Source organism: Protomyctophum parallelum (genome assembly GCF_964188405.1).
Source record: "Protomyctophum parallelum genome assembly, chromosome: 1".
Taxonomy (NCBI): domain Eukaryota; kingdom Metazoa; phylum Chordata; class Actinopteri; order Myctophiformes; family Myctophidae; genus Protomyctophum; species Protomyctophum parallelum.
Genome location: NC_139697.1, coordinates 60,008,228 through 60,024,594, shown reverse-complemented (window position 1 = coordinate 60,024,594; position 16,367 = coordinate 60,008,228). Strand labels below are relative to the sequence as shown.

Genomic DNA, 16,367 nt, shown 5'->3' with positions numbered 1-16,367 from the left:
GTGAATTCTCCATTCATGACGTAAATTCTCCAATCATTGTCCATGGAAATGTAATGTTTGTGTAAGACGAAATTCTACACTAATAGCTGAGTATAGGAGGGGCTAGCAGCCCCTCAAAAATGTATAGGTTTCTATTAGCTTGGATCCCCCCCAGCGATGATGTCACTGGTGGACGGGTTTCTGAACTAACGCCCTCCCATGAGACACACATGAACGTTACCCAGCAAGCCAAATGACGTCATTATGACGTTATGATGACGTCCTCTGGTGACGTTCAGGACTAGGCCAGATCACAGCCCACATGGGGATGATCTTTATGTCACTTCCAGGACGTCTTCACCAGTTGAAATAATACAGCTTATTCTGGGCCAGATCTGACTAGTTATGATTATGACTTAAGTTTATCTGGCCTCGGATCGAACAATCTCTGTTTTCATCCAGGGACGTCGTCCGTCTTAGTGGGCAGAATTTATGTTCAGAATTCATCAGGTGATATTCTGGGCCAGATCTGATAGTCTTGGATTGACTTGATCTGCCCCTCAATCGAGACGTCGCTGATTCCTCCAGGTCCTGACCGTGGTTGCTGGGTGAGGACCAATTATGTGAAAGTACAGTAGGTTGAAAAGTGGTAAAGTGGTCCTTTAACCCATTCTGACCCATTTTGGTGTTGGCATCATGTTATGCTTTAGCTATTGAAAAATAGCAGATCTACAAGCTCATATCGCGCCACCGAGTGGCGCGATACGAGCTTGTAGGTCTGCTATTTTTGAAAAATCGAAGAGCGACTGACATTTCTAGAATCTGATCTCAGGTCAGAATGGGTTCATCAGACCAGTGTGTGTCCAGTGGAAACCTCGTATGAATCTGATCTCAGGTCAGAATGGGTTAAAGGTCATGGGGTCATGACGTAAAACAGCGGGGGGAATCATTGGTGTCATTGTGTGTTATGGTGGCTGCCAGCAAGACCTCAGAAAAGAGGACACTTTGTGGCGCTCGCTGTGTGTTTAACCAACACAGCCCCGTTCATGTTATGACCTCTATTGCTCCCTCCCCCGGGCTCCACACATGTAAAGTGTCTTTGGATATTATTATTAGTTATTATTATTATTATTGCACCTGATTTTCACCACCACCATCTCCAGCATTGTGTCCATAGAGAACATATTGCTACCTTTTAGTTATGACTGATACGTGTCCATTCAAACTCTAGACGGGCCCGCTCCGATCAGAATTTGCGTCCTCGCCTTCGTCTTCAATGTTTGTGTTTACACACACACTCAAAGCTGGCCATTCATTGTCAATGGCATTTAATGTTTGTGTTAAGACAATGCTTGTGTTTACACACACACACACACACACACACACACACACACCCTCAAAGCTGACATAGGAGGGGCTAGTGCTCCTCCAAAAAACAAAAAAGGTCCATATGGGCTGTTGTTTCAGACCTCGCCCTCAGGGTGTCTTACTGGTACAGTTCAACTTGAGGTAAATTGTCCCAATGTAAATCTAATCTAATCAAAAATGTCATTGAAGTATAAAGCAGATGGAGAAGTGCAGTCTTATGGAAATCAGTGTGGGACATAGACATTTTCACTGAGTGCCTTAGCCTTTGTTTTTCCACATGAATGGTAAATGGTGCATTTATATAGCGCCATTATCAAAGGCGCTTTGCATAGATTGTGCATCACATTCACCCATTCGGGAGCAATTAGGGGGGAAGGACACTTTGACACTAACTCTGGGGGAGCCCGGGTTCGAACTGGGAACCGTTGCGGTTGCCATCGGGCCACTCTACCCCTGACCACCGCCGCCCCCACATGTGATACCTCTATAGAGGGTATGCACATGCAAAAGTGAGTTTGACATTGTTTAACGTTGTGTAATGCAATCAGATAGGACTTTTCTGTTTTAATGTATGGACTGTCAAGGCCAGAAAGTAGTTTTTGCCACTCAGTAGGCGTTCCTGCATAACTTCCCGGGTTTGATGTTGACGATGCCATGCGCATACCCTCTATAGCTACAGTTCCTTGCTCCATGACTCACTAAAATACTCTCTTTCGGCATCTTTGATTATTATCTGCGTTACTTACACAAAAGCCATAGCGAGTGAGCACTGTTTCATCCACACAACACCCAGCTCCAGTCCCACAGGCGTAAACAAGCATGGGAGGAGTTTTCAGCGTGAGTGACTGTTGAGCGAGCCAATGACAAAACATGGCACGCAATGCGGAGCCAATAGGCTGGCTGCCTATGAGACTGACCGTGATATGTAAATGTGTATACCAGTAGGCTGGCCTGCGCCGGGGCTGCGCAGAGCTCGTATTCCCCAATAGCACCCAGCTGCGAGATTTACCGAGACTCTCACAAAAACCGAACACTTACTGTGTCCGGCCAGAGGTTGAGCTGTGATGAGGACAGCTGGTTGTAAAACCGACCAACTGAGTATGTGTGTGTGTGCGTGTGCGCGTGCACGGGGAGGGCTGTCAGTGCACAGAGCTCTTGTTGTTTAGTGAGGAATGATCATCAAGACTGATGCTTTCTGCAGCTGTGTAAAGCTCTGAGAATACTACTTCCTGCTCATGCTGGACAGCCATGAAAGACAGTCTGTCAACAATAGAATGAATGAATGAATGAATGAATGAATACATGAATGTAGTTAAACTACGCTAGTCTCGCATAGCCAGACAACTATAGGGGTATGCGTGTGACATCATCATTACACCAGGAAGTTATGCAGGAAGGCCAACTGAATGGCAAAAAACTACTTTCTGGCCTTGACAGCCTCATACATCCAAACAGAAAAGTCATATCTGATTGCATTAAACAACGTTAAACAATGTTAAACTCACTTTGCCTGTTGCTTTGCCACTCGATTTGCCACTCGATGTGCCATTCACTTTAAGCATGCGCACACCCTCTATTCCACATCTCCACATCTCCGAATGCTATATAGAGTCTGGAACTACACCTCCCGAAATCTGAGTAAGGAAGCTGCCATTTCCGTTTGCGTAATATATTTTAAAACATATTTTTTTTTAATGTATTTCCATTTCTGCTAAGCAGCAAGCTATATATACTTAAGTGATTTCTATTTCTATTAGGATACATTTGCGGAAGTGGGGAGGATGCTCCACTTCTATACTTTATATTTTACTCATGATAGAGCTTCGGTTCCTCCAGACCGTATGACGAAGCATTTGGAAATTTGCGAGAGGCAACAGTCTGGCCACGCGAGACTACACTATGCTCGGTGGGTCGTCCACTCTGCTCTGTAGCAGGTGCAAGTCTGGGCGTTTTTTATCTGCTTGACGGGAGTTGAAATATTCTGAACTCGGGCGTTTTGGAAGTGTTTTTAAGGCGAGCGCCTTTGCGTTTTCAGCTGGGAAGAAAGGAATCACTAGTTTGCAGTGGTGGAAAGTACCAAAGTATATTTACTGTACTTAAGTACAATTTTAAGGTATTTGTACTTGGAAATACTCAAGTAAAGTGCAAATACTACCCACTTCTACTCCACTACACCTCAGAGGCAAATATTGCACTTTTACGCCACCATTTTTAACTTTAGTTACTGTACTAGTTACTTTGTAGATTTTGATTATTATTACAAAACATACATTATCCACTTCAGCCCTATAATACATTTCGGTTGTAGATCTGCTATTTTCAAAAGATGTCTATATATTTGAAAACTTGAACATTGACATTGACATTCTGCACAATGAGCGGTGGCGGTGGCTCAGGGGTAGAGTGCCTGGATGGTAACCACAAGGTTGCCAGTTCGAACCCGGGCTCCCCCAGAGTTACTGTCGAAGTGTCCTTGAGCAAGACACTGAACCCCTAATTGCTTCTGATGTGCTAGTTGGTGCCTTGCATGGTTTCCGCTGCCATCGGTGTATGAATGTGTGTGTGAATGGGTGAATGTAATGCACAATCTCTGTAAAGCGCCTTGGATAAATCCGCTTTATAAATGCACCATTTACCAATGAGTACGTTCTACTTTTGGTATTTTTAAGTACATTTTGATACCAATACTTTTGGCTCGAGTACATTTTGAATTACAGACTTTTACTCGTACCAGAGCATTTCTACATTGCTACATTGATACTTTTACTCAAGTAAAACAATCGAGTCATTTTTCCCCACCTCTGCTAGTTTGTTAGTATAAATGAAGCATAACAGGATGGTGTTTCCTTCAGCCAGGAGGAAGGAGGTGTGTCTCCCTGTTGGGAGACGGTGGAATGTAGAGTGTGAGAAAAGTGTCCGACCATCTGGTTCTGTCCAGGAAAACAAAGTGTCCGACCATCTGGTTCTGTCCAGGACAACAAAGACCACACAGCCCCCCCGTGGACCTCTGAGGTCGACGTCGTGTGTCCATGATGTCATTGTTCCCCCAAAATTATGGAGGATGATGGCCGGCGGATCTGAGATTATAAATTGTGATTATGAATTATGTGTGAAACATTGAGGGGTTTACTTCCCTTGGCCTCCTTGTTTTTGGTTCCACTACTCCATTTGGTTCCATTTGTACACGCCAAGTTATATGGTGGGTCCGTCCTACTGGCAGCCTACACCTGTGGTTCTCAAAGTGAGCTCCAGGGACCCCCCCCCCAGGGGTCCTTGAAGGGGGTTCCACTGGGTCCCCATCTAAATGACTGGTAACTCTGAGAGCGTACAAAATGGAACCAAGGGTACCGTAAGGGTAGTTCCATTTCTACGCTCTCAGAGTTATGGGGGTCCATGGCCTAAAGTCCCCCGTGTCCACCAAGATGTTTTTTTTCCCCTCAGCACAGGGCATGTTTTTAATTGTTTCTAACGGGTAAATACCTCACGCTTGTGCACGCAAGGCGCTTTTCCCTGCCTTGCCGAAAGCTCAAATACTTTCAACTCGGGGTGCCTGGCTGGAAGCGCTTGGCGTTTTCATCCGAGGGGAAAGAAATGCCCAGTGGACCTAATGCATACAGTAAGCTGGGGATCCTACACAATACATGTGGTGCTGATTTAAGCTGGGGCTTCCTACACCAGTGGTTCCCAAAATGTCAGCACGTGACCCAATATTTCAGCCCGTGACCCCCGTGACCCATTTCAGCCCATGACCCGAAATGACCAATTACCCAAGCTAGTGAAAATAGCAGATCTACAAGCTCACAACGTGGCGCCACGTTGTGAGCTTGTAGATCTGCTATTTTCACTAGCCTACTTCTTAAATATGTGTTTCTTCTAATTTATGGAATTTCTTAGGTTTTTCTTTCATTTCCTCACTGATTCCTAGTTTCCTACACAATACATGTGGTGCTGATTGGTCCAGTGGTGGCAAATCCAGAACCCGTGAAATACGTTTGACTTAGTTCTTGTAGTTGGAAAAATATTCAAATAACACACCCTGCGTCCCCCAGACCCCCCCCCCCCCCCCCTAATGGTCAGCTCTGTTGAATGAAATAATGTCCTATTGTTTGATTAGCAGCTGTTCACCCAGTGGATTCATCCAGGCTCCATTTGTTTTTTGGGGGGGGGAACTGATGGAAATATCGAGACACTGTGAGGTTTCATTCACACGCTTCCAGAGAAGGAGGCACATCATGCTCCTGCTCCCAGAGACACACTGTTCATGGTTTCCATTCAGACAAGAGGTTATTATTATTGACTTCTGTTTGATGGCCACTGATTACGTATCTGTTCAAAGCTGCAATTCTGTGAGTTTAACCACCTTAAGGCTGAATCTTTGTCGTACTAACTATGAAGGTGTCATGCGGGGGGAAAAGGGGCGATCTATGAGCTCACACTGCTTGTAGATTGGCTATTTTCACTGCACCACACTGGCATAGGACAGACCCATACATGTAGTTAGTGCAATTTTTGAGAATTTCTGCCTATAATGACATGCCCCAAAATACACAGCCACCAGGGTCTCCTGCCTGGGTGACCAGACAATCTACCGCTATTCAAAGTACTTGATTCCGATAGTACTATCTGATCTAGTACTATAGTACTTGCCAGTAGGTGTCCTACTACCATCCTACATTACTCCAGTGTCCATTAGATATATTGTATTAACATACTATACCATACAAGTTGGTTAAAAGGACATTTTATTTATTAAAATAAGTTCATTGCAGCTTCAAGGATGGCGGTGTAATTCGGCTGGTTAGTCAGTTGCTAGGATGGACACTTCCCAAAAGGACGGCATGATTGAAAACCACTGGCTGGATTGTCATGCACCTTCATGCTTCCACTGTACATACTGTAGGATAGATGGACCAACCCCTCTCTCTTTTATATATTTTTTACAAAACGACAGAGCTTGCACAAAAACAAATTTCACCCACTGTTTTACACCTTGTTGTATGTAAGCTGTGATGATTCTGACCCTACTGATTGTTTGTGATGCCGTAGCCTTTCCCCCAAGTGCCACCCTGAGGCCAACATGTCCACATGTACACACCATTCAGTCAAAATCTATTTAGCGTATTGCGTTGAAACTTGTTTAGTACATTCATTACTGTCCCCATCAGATGAACCCTACTTATTTTGGCGACCCCATGACCTTTACTGTAGCACCTCTTGCAGTGAATGTACAATACATATAATGTAGCCCCCAATTCTGCCACTAATAATGATTTAAATGTTACTTTTGTTGGTTGGGTTTAAGGAGCAGTAATGTCTTTAAGCCTGATTTATACTTTAATTAAGTGTTCGAGGCTACGATCACATCTTTTAGACTGTAGCCTTTATGTATAAACGGGGACAGTGACCCAACTCGACTGTGTGTACGCTATTTGACTGAGGTTTTGAAGCCAGGAACTTTTGTGTCGCAGGAGGCAAAGAAGAAATACGACAAAGAAACGGAGAAGTATTGTGCGGCGCTGGAGAAACACCTGAGCCTGTCGGGCAAGAAGAAAGAGTCACATCTGCACGAGGTGAGTGTCTCTGTGGGTCTGACCACTACCGGGGAGCTGTCTCAGACATGGCTGTTGACAGTTGACAATTCATTGTCATCGGGGCTTGTGGTGGACATTTTTATTGAAATTCAACTTTTGCTATTAACACATTTAAAGCCAGGTGTTTCGTCGGGTGTTTCCGTCGCTCCATTTGACCCTTCACTAGCATAAATAAAACACGGTGATCTGCTAACCGGAGCATCGCGCTAGGTTTTTATTGACCTCCTAATATCATGCCTCACCTCATCTGAGCTTCAATTCTGAGATAAACGCTGCTAAAGATTACAGGACAGCAACTTCCTCTTTTTTTTTTTGCCCGAACCAAGATGGCGGCTGCCTATGAGGTAAATATAACACAGACGTACAGTAATGTAAAGATTGCCAAACGGACATACACATTATGGCATTAAAGTGCTGGGTTTTATAAACCGTACATAAATGTGTTAAAATATCACCAGAAACAGAGCTAGTCCTGTGGACCTGTGGGTTGAGTCAACTTGAGTGACCTTCAGGGTTCATTGAAGGTGGTCCAAATGTACCATTACAGGTCTGTAACTCTGAGAGTGTATCGATGGAACCAAATGGATGGGTCCATTTGGTTCCATTAATACACACTCAGCATTATGTCCTTGAAAATAAAAAGATAGAGAACCACTATCCTAGTGGACTCCTAATGTGTCATACATCATTTTATTTTTCATTCATGTTTATTTGACAGGGACAATACAAAAAACAATATCAAGTTATAAAAACATGAAACCGTCACATTTAACAGCTGAGGCGTTAAGTAGCGACCCCCGGGTCCCTGGTTAGGCCTTTCTATACAAATATCTACCGAGTAAAAAACAATTTTACAGAAGGACATGCAAGAAGCTCTAATCTAAACGAGTACAAAAGCAATAACGTTCCCAAATGACAGTCATGAAAGCAGTGACGCCAACATTTGAAAACGTGCTTCGCACCTCTGGCCCGACTTCAGCCAGCGTTTGACCCTTTCATGAAGGGTGTCCCATCTTGTTGTCCCCCCAGGCAGACAACCAGGTGGACAACGTGCGGCAGCACTTCTACGAGGTGTCCCTGGAGTACGTCTTCAAGGTCCAAGAGGTCCAGGAGAGGAAGATGTTTGACTTTGTAGAGCCGGTAAGTACAACATTACAACACTGCTCCTCGTAACCAACATAATTTACAACAATTGTGGTTTGTATTGATTGATTGATAGATTTATTAACTTTAAATGTGAACAGTTTTGGACATACAGTATGAGGATTCCAACACGTCAGAGACGATATATGGCAACATACCGGTAATAATTATAGGTAGGATTTAGACTCGGATTTACATGTTTTTAGAATAGGCCTCAGCTCTAAATGGGTTAACAGCACACGTAAAGGTACAGTCAAAGGTTGTGCTAAAAGCATAACCCAAAAATCCCCAGGTGCTCGTTTCCATTGTGGACCATCGTACTCAATTCATCAGTAGCACATTCACACAGCACACCAGTATTGAGTGGCGATAAAGCAATTTGTATTCAGAACTAGTTAGATGTTTCACAACAATTGCATAGCATGGGATGAAGGATTATGATTCGTTATTGATATCTTGTGCTGCTACAATGAATAATAATAAATCTCCTGTATGTATGTTGTTGATATTCACTCCCCCCCCCCCCCCCCCCGTCTGTCTGTCTGTGTCTGTGTCTGTCTGTCTGTCTATGTCTGTCAGTTGTTAGCATTTCTCCAGGGTTTGTTTACGTACTATCACCATGGCTACGAGCTGGCCAAAGACTTCAATCACTTCAAGACTGACCTCACCATTAGCATACAGAATGTAAGTCACGCACGCACGCCCAACCAGTTTCAAGATTCAAGATTCAAGATTCAATAATTTATTTGCCATGTCAACAAGTTGATAGGAATTTGTCTTGGTTCATACTCAACATATACAGACAACCATAGATACACAAACAAGTATTGTATTGTACTATACAAAAACAGAAACCAGCAGCATCGGAAATTACATTCAGTTTTTTTAAAGTGCTATATGCATATATCTATGAGTTCAGATGTCTAATGGCTACAGGGTAAGTGCTATCCCTGAAGCGACATGTAGAGCTCTGGATACTTCTATATCTCCTGCCTGATGGGAGGAGATTGAAGAGGTGATGTGCAGGATGGGAGTTGTCTGCAATGATTTTATTTGCCTTCTTAATTATTCCAATTGACAGTATGATCTCACGGCATGGAACCAAAACCATTTGTTCTCCGCATTTGACCTATCTCTGCCGCGCTCGGGAATAATTTGTAGTTGATCTAATTAACCCCCCAGTCCAACCCTTGATGCTGAGTGCCAAGCAGGGAGGCATCGGGTCCCATTTTTTTTACAGTCTTGTTCCCGATCGAACCCCAACCGCAACGCTTCGCACCACGTTGCGAGCTTGTAGATCTGCTTTTTTCACTACTTCCTAAACAGATTTTTCTTAGATTTTTCTTAGATTAAAAAAAAATGAAATTACTGAAAAGAATCATTGCATTTTGTTTTGTTCCGCGACCCACAAATGGGTCCCAATTGGGAACAAGTGTTCTAGTGATCCCCCTTTGTCCTTTTTGTGTGTGTGTGTGTGTGTGTGCGTGCCTGTGTGTGTGTGCGTGTGCGTGCGTGTGTGTGTGCGTGCATGCGTGCGTGCGCGTGGACAGACGAGGAACCGCTTTGAGAGCACACGGTCGGAGGTGGAGAGCTTGATGAGGAAGATGAAGGAGAACCCTCACGAGCACAAGAGTGTGAGCCACGACACCATGGAGGGATACCTGTATATCCAGGAGAAACGTACGCACTACCTCCTCCCTGTGTGTGTGTGTGTGTGTGTGTGTGTGTGTGTGTGTGTGTGTGTGTGTGTGTGTGTGTGTGTGTGTGTGTGTGTGTGTGTGTGTGTGTGTGTGTGTGAGAGTGAGAAGTGGTCTGGAATTCAAAATGTACTTGAGTAAAAGTGCTCACTATGCAGAATGAAATTAAAAACTTTGAGACGAGAGTTGAGAAAAGCCAGATGCACCTCGGTGGATTCCAACTGTCCCTCTTTTTCATGTATTCTCTCTCTCTCTCTCCCTCTCTCTCTCTCTCTCGTCTCTCGCTGTCTCTCTCTCAGGGTCCTTTGTGTCTACCTGGGTGAAGTATTACTGCACATACCATCGAGAGCCCAAGAGAATCACCATGGTCGTGTTTGACCAGAAGTCAGGGGGGAAAATGGTGACTGTCTTTTGTTTGTCTCTCTCTCTCGCTCGATTATTTTTGTAACCCATTTTTTCACCCGGTGTCAATTGCTTCAGCTGTAATCCCGGGCACTACTCTCCCTCTGCCAGCCTGGGGAGAGCCCTCAACTGAGCTCATGCTTCCTTCAATGCATGAGGAGTGAGCAGGCCGGTTCTTATCACCCGGCAGGGGGGAGTTCCCCCGGTAGTACGTAACACATGGAAGGAACACGTTATTCCAACCAGTTCCTTTCCCCTCCATCAGGCTGACCAGGGGGAGGCAGTATAGAGATCTTCTCTTATGAGGGCACCTACCCTAGGGGGCACGGGGAGTAAATGTTTTACTTAAGTAAAAGTGTCAATGCTGTAATGTAGAAATACTCTGGAATTCAAAATGTACAAAAGTATTGGTTTCAAAATGTACTTAAAGTACCGAAAGTGCTCATTATGCAGAATATATCATTTTAAGTTTTCAAAAGAATATATATTTTTAAAATAGCTGATCTACAAGCTCACAATACATGACGATGCCATGGGGGGGGGGGGGGGGGGGATGACGACGACTGGAAAGGTTCCCCAGCAACACACTTAACCCTTCCACTGCTGCCCGTCCCCGGGTGCTGCATTCATTCACCACTCGCAGTGGTGTAAAAAGTAGTCAAATCTATTTGCTTAAGTAAATTTATCAATACTGCAATGTAGAACTACTCTGTTACAATTAAAAGTCGCCGGGTTTCAAAATGTACTTGAGTGAAAGTACAAAAAAAGTATAGGCATCGAAATGTATTTAAAGTACCACAAGTAGAAAGTATCTCAGTGAAACAGTCCTCCCCCTATCCACAAGGTGGGGTGAGTGCAGCAAAGCATTATGGTAATTGTAGTAATCCAGCAGTGAGACCAGTGTCCATGACATCACAGACACTTTGAAATACTAAAGTATCTAAAAACACATATTTCCCACAGAAAAACCCCAGGAAAGTGTTTCTTGTCTCAACATCATTACAATAAGATCTGGTTGCAAAATATAAACCAGAGACATGTAGGAATACAAAAATACAAAAATGTTACCTTAGGCGTTACAAATTTGTCAAAATATCATTGTTGGCCCCTTGCACTAATAGGCTCTCACCACTGCCTCCTAGTGGCCCCACACGTTCACTGGGTACTTTGTGGTCCCAGGCTAGAGGAGGGGATCGGGGAGATGCTAGTTGGGCCCTTAAAGACGAGGCATGCATGTTTGGATACGCCCTAGTGCATTGTCAACCACTAGCCCCATGCAGCTATGGGGTAAAAACAGTCCCAGCTATGGGTTAAATAGCAAAGACTGGCAGATGGGGTTCCGTTGGTACAGCCTTGGACGGCAGCCCATGGAGGGGAGAATGTCACTCCAGAGTCCTGAACAATAAACAAGGGGCTGCGAGTTGTCGTGCGCGCACAGCCCGCTCCACAGTCCTTAATTATTCTGCGTTGGGAAACCCAACATGGAGAGTCACAAACGAGCTGAGCACATGTATGGAGATGCATGACTGTAGAGATGCATTAGACGCCGATGGAGGGCTCAACTGAGGACCAGAAAAATGTAGTTCAAGTAATATTGCAACTGTGTTTTTAACTAAGAATAGAGGCTAGTGACAATGTACCAGGGCACATGCTGGACCTTACAACGCGGGCTACATGCACAGAACCATGACACAGACGTGTCTGTAATCGGACATCATATACCGGTATACTGTAAGTTCAAGAACAGTTGTCACATTAACTCTCAACTACATTTTTTGGGCGGCTGGGTGAAAATGCGAGAAAAAATAATTCACAACGTTCATGGTTGTTTCTGTATATATCGTCTCTGTTGGGCAAAAAGGAAAAAAATCACAACTATTTAGAATATGGAGCTCTGCCTGCCCGTATGTTGTTTTAACCTTTTATTGTTGTTGCTGCATGTGTCTGTCTCTCTCCAGGGTGAAGAGGACAGTTTCATCCTCAAGTCATGCACCAGGAGGAAGACTGACTCCATCGAGAAGAGATTCTGCTTTGACGTGGAAGCTGTGGACCGGTCAGTGTGTGTGTGTGTGTGTGTGTTTGTGTGTGTGTGTGTGTGTGTGTGTGTGTTTCAGATATTAGCACAAACAATGAATAGGGGTTTATACCTGTTTATATGTTGTTTGTATGTCTGGCCTCGTGGGGAAAGATGGTGGGTGGGTGGGTGGGGAGGATTGGGAAAGGAGTTGTGGGAGAAAATATAAAAACAAAGAGTTGTATTTTCTTTCTGTGAAACTTGCATATGATGTCATATTCTTTGAATAAAAAATATTAAAAAAAAAAAGAAAAAACAATGAATAGGGGGGAAATAAATAAGTAATTTAAAGTTTTCAACCATTATCCCAATCAGATTTTTACAGCCACATGGTGGCGATGAAGAGTCATGTTATGTTAAGGTGATGTGGGAGGACTTGTTTGTCTTGCTGTGTGTGTGTGTGTGTGTGTGTGTGTGTGTGTGTGTGTGTGTGTGTGTGTGTGTGTGTGTGTGTGTGTGTGTGTGTGTGTGTGTGTGTGTGTGTGTGTGTGTGTGTGTGTGTGTGTGTGCGTGCGTGCGTGCGTGCGTGCGTGCGTGTGCGGGTTCTGACACTAATTTATCCACCTGCTCTGTTCTGTTGCACCTACTTCCCTCAGTGTGCCTCTGGCTCTCTTCTCCTACTCTTCTCCTACTCCTCTCCTACTCCTCTCCTACTCCTCTCCTACTCCTCTCCTACTCTTCTCCTACTCCTCTCCTACTCCTCTCCTACTCCTCTCCTACTCCTCTTCTACTCCTCTCCTACTCTCCTACTCCTCTCCTACTCCTCTCCTACTCTTCTCCTACTCCTCTCCTACTCCTCTCCTACTCCTCTCCTACTCTTCTCCTACTTTTCTCCTACTCTTCTCCTACTCCTCTCCTACTCCTCTCCTACTCCTCTCCTACTCTTCTCCTACTCTTCTCCTACTCCTCTCCTACTCCTCTCCTAGTCTTCTCCTACTCTTCTCCTACTCTTCTCCTACTCTTCTCCTACTCTTCTCCTACTCCTCTCCTACTCCTCTCCTACTCTTCTCCTACTCCTCTCCTACTCCTCTCCTACTCCTCTCCTACTCCTCTTCTACTCCTCTCCTACTCCTCTCCTACTCCTCTCCTACTCCTCTCCTACTCTTCTCCTACTCCTCTCCTACTCCTCTCCTACTCCTCTCCTACTCTTCTCCTACTTTTCTCCTACTCTTCTCCTACTCCTCTCCTACTCCTCTCCTACTCCTCTCCTACTCTTCTCCTACTCTTCTCCTACTCCTCTCCTACTCCTCTCCTAGTCTTCTCCTACTCTTCTCCTACTCTTCTCCTACTCTTCTCCTACTCTTCTCCTACTCCTCTCCTACTCCTCTCCTACTCTTCTCCTACTCCTCTCCTACTCTTCTCCTACTCTTCTCCTACTCCTCTCCTACTCCTCTCCTACTCCTCTCCTACTCTTCTCCTACTCCTCTCCTACTCCTCTCCTACTCCTCTCCTACTCTTCTCCTACTCCTCTCCTACTCTTCTCCTACTCTTCTCCTACTCCTCTCCTACTCCTCTCCTACTCTTCTCCTACCCCTCTCCTACTCTTCTCCTACTCTTCTCCTACTCTTCTCCTACTCCTCTCCTACTCTTCTCCTACTCCTCTCCTACTCCTCTCCTACTCTTCTCCTACTCTTCTCCTACTCTTCTCCTACTCTTCTCCTACTCCTCTCCTACTCCTCTCCTACTCCTCTCCTACTCCTCTCCTACTCCTCTCATACTCCTCTCCTACTCTTCTCCTACTCCTCTCCTATTTCTTCTCCTACTCTTCTCCTACTCCTCTCCTACTCTTCTCCTACTCCTCTTCTACTCCTCTCCTACTCTTCTCCTACTCTTCTCCTACTCCTCTCCTACTCCTCTCCTACTCTTCTCCTACTCTTCTCCTACTCCTCTCCTACTCCTCTCCTACTCTTCTCCTACTCCTCTCCTACTCTTCTCCTACTCCTCTCCTACTCCTCTCCTACTCTTCTCCTACTCCTCTCCTACTCTTCTCCTACTCTTCTCCTACTCTTCTCCTACTCTTCTCCTACTCTTCTCCTACTCTTCTCCTACTCTTCTCCTACTCCTCTCCTACTCTTCTCCTACTCCTCTCCTACTCCTCTCCTACTCTTCTCCTACTCTTCTCCTACTCTTCTCCTACTCTTCTCCTACTCCTCTCCTACTCCTCTCCTACTCCTCTCCTACTCCTCTCCTACTCCTCTCATACTCCTCTCCTACTCTTCTCCTACTCCTCTCCTATTTCTTCTCCTACTCTTCTCCTACTCCTCTCCTACTCTTCTCCTACTCCTCTTCTACTCCTCTCCTACTCTTCTCCTACTCTTCTCCTACTCCTCTCCTACTCCTCTCCTACTCTTCTCCTACTCTTCTCCTACTCCTCTCCTACTCCTCTCCTACTCTTCTCCTACTCCTCTCCTACTCTTCTCCTACTCCTCTCCTACTCCTCTCCTACTCTTCTCCTACTCCTCTCCTACTCTTCTCCTACTCTTCTCCTACTCTTTCCACCACTTCTCCAACTCAACTCCAACTCTACTCCTACTCATCACCACCTCAACTCCACTCCACTCCACTCCACCACCTCTCCATCTCACCTCAACTCCACCCACCTCCACACCACCTCTCTCCACCACTCACCACTCACCCAACACCTCTCCACCACTCACCTCCACTTCTCCTACTCTTCACCTCCTCCTCTCCTCCACCACTCCTACTCTTCTCCTACTCACTCCACCTCCTACTCCTCTCCTACTCTTCTCCTACTCTTCTCCTACTCCTCTCCTACTCCTCTCCTACTCTTCTCCTACTCTTCTCCTACTCTTCTCCTACTCCTCTCCTACTCCTCTCCTACTCCTCTCCTACTCTTCTCCTACTCTTCTCCTACTCTTCTCCTACTCTTCTCCTACTCCTCTCCTACTCTTCTCCTACTCCTCTCCTACTCCTCTCCTACTCCTCTCCTACTCTTCTCCTACTCTTCTCCTACTCCTCTCCTACTCCTCTCCTACTCTTCTCCTACTCTTCTCCTACTCTTCTCCTACTCTTCTCCTACTCTTCTCCTACTCCTCTCCTACTCCTCTCCTACTCTTCTCCTACTCCTCTCCTACTCTTCTCCTACTCTTCTCCTACTCCTCTCCTACTCCTCTCCTACTCCTCTCCTACTCTTCTCCTACTCCTCTCCTACTCCTCTCCTACTCCTCTCCTACTCTTCTCCTACTCCTCTCCTACTCTTCTCCTACTCTTCTCCTACTCCTCTCCTACTCCTCTCCTACTCTTCTCCTACTCCTCTCCTACTCTTCTCCTACTCTTCTCCTACTCTTCTCCTACTCCTCTCCTACTCTTCTCCTACTCCTCTCCTACTCCTCTCCTACTCTTCTCCTACTCTTCTCCTACTCTTCTCCTACTCTTCTCCTACTCCTCTCCTACTCCTCTCCTACTCCTCTCCTACTCCTCTCCTACTCCTCTCATACTCCTCTCCTACTCTTCTCCTACTCCTCTCCTATTTCTTCTCCTACTCTTCTCCTACTCCTCTCCTACTCTTCTCCTACTCCTCTTCTACTCCTCTCCTACTCTTCTCCTACTCTTCTCCTACTCCTCTCCTACTCCTCTCCTACTCTTCTCCTACTCTTCTCCTACTCCTCTCCTACTCCTCTCCTACTCTTCTCCTACTCCTCTCCTACTCTTCTCCTACTCCTCTCCTACTCCTCTCCTACTCTTCTCCTACTCCTCTCCTACTCTTCTCCTACTCTTCTCCTACTCTTCTCCTACTCTTCTCCTACTCTTCTCCTACTCTTCTCCTACTCTTCTCCTACTCCTCTCCTACTCTTCTCCTACTCCTCTCCTACTCCTCTCCTACTCTTCTCCTACTCTTCTCCTACTCTTCTCCTACTCTTCTCCTACTCCTCTCCTACTCCTCTCCTACTCCTCTCCTACTCCTCTCCTACTCCTCTCATACTCCTCTCCTACTCTTCTCCTACTCCTCTCCTATTTCTTCTCCTACTCTTCTCCTACTCCTCTCCTACTCTTCTCCTACTCCTCTTCTACTCCTCTCCTACTCTTCTCCTACTCTTCTCCTACTCCTCTCCTACTCCTCTCCTACTCTTCTCCTACTCTTCTCCTACTCCT

The 16,367-nt window shown here is 45.4% G+C and overlaps 1 protein-coding gene across 4 annotated transcripts in view; it reads left to right on the top strand.

Annotated features, from left to right (window-relative positions):
* Positions 1–16,367, top strand: part of LOC310873728 (rho GTPase-activating protein 26-like) — a 182,479-nt gene that overhangs the window by 115,546 nt on the left and 50,566 nt on the right. For all 4 annotated transcript variants that reach the window (XM_083786278.1, XM_083786279.1, XM_083786280.1 and 1 more), the window contains 6 exons: positions 6,816–6,917; positions 7,968–8,078; positions 8,661–8,765; positions 9,632–9,761; positions 10,078–10,178; positions 12,139–12,233. In XM_083786278.1, the coding sequence (XP_083642404.1) occupies positions 6,816–6,917; positions 7,968–8,078; positions 8,661–8,765; positions 9,632–9,761; positions 10,078–10,178; positions 12,139–12,233 (644 nt within the window). The remainder of the gene's footprint in view (positions 1–6,815; positions 6,918–7,967; positions 8,079–8,660; positions 8,766–9,631; positions 9,762–10,077; positions 10,179–12,138; positions 12,234–16,367) is intronic.